This window comes from Castor canadensis, chromosome 9 (genome assembly GCF_047511655.1).
Source record: "Castor canadensis chromosome 9, mCasCan1.hap1v2, whole genome shotgun sequence".
Classification (NCBI taxonomy): Eukaryota; Metazoa; Chordata; class Mammalia; order Rodentia; family Castoridae; genus Castor; species Castor canadensis.
In genome coordinates this window covers 105,387,578-105,391,199 of record NC_133394.1, presented here as the reverse complement: position 1 = coordinate 105,391,199, position 3,622 = coordinate 105,387,578, and the positions used below count along the sequence as shown (strand labels likewise).

Below are 3,622 nucleotides of genomic sequence, written 5' to 3'. Positions count from 1 at the left end.
CTCCATTTCCTGAGGACCGAGGGTCTCCCGGTCCCCGAGGCCTGGCACTGCCACCTCGGTCGCTTAAATGCAGCCTCTCACCAGGGCACCCGGGGTCGCTGGGTGGGACAGGGTGGTGGTTTGTGCCATGTTTGGGAAAGGGGCCGTTGTCTTTTCCTCCCCCTAGTCTGGACTTTTCCCTGCCATTTCTCCCATCTCCTCCCACTCTTGCTCCCAGGGACTTCTAAGTCCCCCCCCCACGCCCTTATTTTTTTTTTTAATTCTCTTCATTCAGCCAGTTTTTAATACAGCGAACTCATGCAGGCGCTGTTTGAGAAGTACAAAAGTGAACAAGACGGACAAAAGTATCCGCTCTCATGGAGCTCAGGAGCCTTCATTTTAGCAAGAGTGGCAGGACAATAAACACTAGACATGATATATAAGTAACTTGTGCACCATGTTGGAAAATGATAAATCACTATAGAGAAGAAGAATAATTAATGTAAAACAAGTAAAACTGAGTTATTGGAGCAGAGGGAAATGAAAAGATCCAACTTAAGTTGCAAGTGGACCACTCAGACTGCTCTATGAAGAAGAAATCAAAAGAAGGCAAGGAATGAACTAAGGGCAGTTAGAAAGGTCACATTCTTCTCTTTACCAATTATGTGGGAAAACAAGATGTGAAGTCACACCTGACTTAATGTTCCTGATGAGCCCCAACCCCAGGGCAATGTTTGACACATCAAACCAAACAGCAGCTGCCCAGTGGGTCAGCAAGGGCCCTTTGCCTGGGAACACCAAACTGGTGTCCCCAGAAGGAGGCTAACATCTACAGGAGCAACTCCCTAACTTGTTTAGTAGCTGGAGCTAACCAGCAGGGAGAGTGGAAGACTGTAAAAGAAACCTGGGTGAAAAGATGCAGCAGGTTGTGCTGTCAAGTGAGAGTCCAAGACCACCAGGCCAGCTACTTTGGATTCCTGCAGATACCCAGCTAGTTCAAGAAAAATCTTTGCCAACTCAATACCCTACCTTACCTAAAGATGGAAGCCCAGGAAACCTGCCAGGAGTAGACACCATATTTAACCAGGCCCAAGACAGCAGGAACATACTGTTTCAGGAATCAGTGACATTTGAGGATGTAGCTATAAACTTCACTACCAAGGAGTGGCAAAGTCTGACCTACTCTCAGAAGGCTCTCTACAAAGATGTAATGTTGGAAAATTATGGGAACATGGTATCCCTTGGACTTCCATTTCATAAACCTCCTTTGATCTCTCATCTGGAGCAAGGAGCAGAACCCTGTATTCAGGATCCAAATGATGAGGAGTCCCTGAGCTGCACCTATCCAGTGTCAATTGGCAAGACATGGCCTGAGAATAAGACAGCAAGTTTAGAACAAGAGGTTTTTGAGAACAGAGAATTCTGCTGGGTAAAATGTGACAGTCTTCTAAAAGTTGTTTCCCAGGATCCTGAGATTCCAGAATTTTGTGTACAAGATGTCAAAGTAGAGAACCAATGGATAACACCCATAAGAGAGAAATTGAAAGAAGAGAAAGAAGACTCTGAGGAATTGACCTTCAAGAAAGGAAAGAACCAGAAGGCACTGGGAAAAAAACTTCAATCTGAACTCAAAATGTATTCATATAATAGAGTTCTTACAGAACATAAACTCCATGAATGTACCAAATGTGGCAGAAACTTCAGCTGGCATTCAGACCTAATTCTCCATGAGCAAATTCATTCCAATAAGAAATCCCATGTGTGTAATGAGTGTGGAAAAGCATTCAAAACCAGAAATCAACTTTTTATGCACCAGATAATCCACACAGGGGAGAAACCCTTTAACTGTACCCAGTGTGGGAAGGCTTTCAACAGTAGGTCATCGCTTTGCCGGCATATGAAAACCCACAGTGTGGAGAAGCCTCACAAGTGCCAGAACTGTGGGAAGGCCTTCAAGACCAGGAACTGTCTCAATGTACATCAGATGATCCACACAGGGGAGAAGCCTTACAAATGTAATGACTGTGGGAAAGCCTTTCAGTGTAAGCATTCCCTTACCACCCATGGCAGAATCCACACTGGAGAGAAACCATATGAATGTGAGGAGTGTGGGAAGGCTTTTGGTGGGAGTTCAGATCTCACCAAACACACAAGAATCCACACCGAGGAACAACCTTATAAGTGCAAAGAGTGTGGGAGGGCCTTCCGTGGGAGCTCAGACCTAAGTAAACACAAAACACTTTTGGTGCCCCCAGTGTGGAAAAGCCTTCAGTATCAAGGCAGAGCTCAGCAAACATGAAAGAGTCCACAGTGAAGAGAAACCTTACATGTGTGAGGAGTGTGGGAAAGCCTTTCGTCATAAGTGTAAGTGCAGAGCTTATGAACGAGGACACATTGGGGAGAAGCTTTACCCATGTGGGGACTGTGGGAAAACTTTCCAGGATCGACACTGCCTTGCCATCCATCAAAGAATCCACACTGGAGAGAAACCTTACAAATGTGAGGGGTGTGGAAAAGCCTTTCATCATAGTTCAGTGCTGAGACAGCACGAAAGAATCCACACAGGTGAGAAGCCATACACATGCAGTGAGTGTGGCTTGTCATTCTGCCAGCGCTCAGCTCTGATTGGACATAAGCGAGTTCATACTGGAGAGAAACTTTATGCATGTGAGGAGTGTGGGAAAGCTTTCAGAGTGAGTTCAAATCTTACTGGCCATAAGAGAAGAAAACATGGAGTCTGGAGACGCCATGGGCTTCATGAGAGTGGTAAATCCCCTTCTCCGGTGACCATTTCCCAGCCCTTCTCAGCATCAGTGTCTTGACTACCAATGCCTGAGTGTAGTGATTCAGGTTTTTACACTTTCCATTTTTCCTTGTGCCTCTTAGACTGATCTTCCTTGTTCTATCCTGGGGTAGGTTTACTTTGCCTCCTCTTTCTGTACAGTGTAAGAATACAGCCTATGGTAAGCACCAGGAGACATTTTTTTCAATTGCTAAGCATTGAAACTTAAACCTGAATAGTTCCTCATATTGAATCGGAATTGTTGAGATTCAGGGTGAAAGGGAGTTGGGGGAAGGACAGATTTAGAAATGTCAGGTCATAAAGGGGCTTGAATAGCTTAGTTGGTAAAGCATCACACTTTTAATCTGAGGATCCGGGCTTTAAGTCCCTGTTTGGGCACTTCCTATATCTTCAACCACCTGTTGTAAACTTACCTAAGTTCTTTGGAAAAAAACAAACTTCATCATTTGTATGATATATTTGATATATTGGAAGAACTTTTGTAAATGCCACAATGTACCCCCACCCAACTCAACAATAAAAATAAATAAATTATGGATAAAAAAAAAAGAAAAATGCTCACCATCTCTGGCCATAAAGGAAATTCAAAGTAAAACCATGGTAAGATTCTACCTCACTCCTGTTTGAATAGCTACCATCAAGAACACCACCAACAACAAATGGTGGCAAGGATGTGAGGAAAAAAGGAACTCTCATATACTGCTGGTGGGAATGTAAGCTAGTACAACCACTATGGAAAACAATATGGAGGTTTCCTAAAAAACTAAACATAGATCTGCAGTATGATCCAGCAATACCACTCCTTGGGATGTACCTGAAGGAATGTGAGTCAGATTACTA

At 44.0% G+C, this 3,622-nt stretch overlaps 1 protein-coding gene and 1 pseudogene across 1 annotated transcript; one reads left to right on the top strand and one right to left on the bottom strand.

The window, feature by feature from the left end:
- Positions 1-623: 623 nt before the first annotated feature.
- Positions 624-2,817, top strand: LOC109677052 (uncharacterized). Its single transcript, XM_074041092.1, is given in 2 exon segments — positions 624-2,211; positions 2,213-2,817. Coding segments are annotated over 2 exon segments (1,905 nt in total). The 5' UTR covers positions 624-895; the 3' UTR covers positions 2,802-2,817.
- Positions 2,818-2,842: 25 nt separating this feature from the next.
- On the bottom strand, positions 2,843-2,959 carry LOC141411271 (small nucleolar RNA SNORA51; annotated as a pseudogene).
- Between the last annotated feature and the right edge of the window lie 663 nt (positions 2,960-3,622).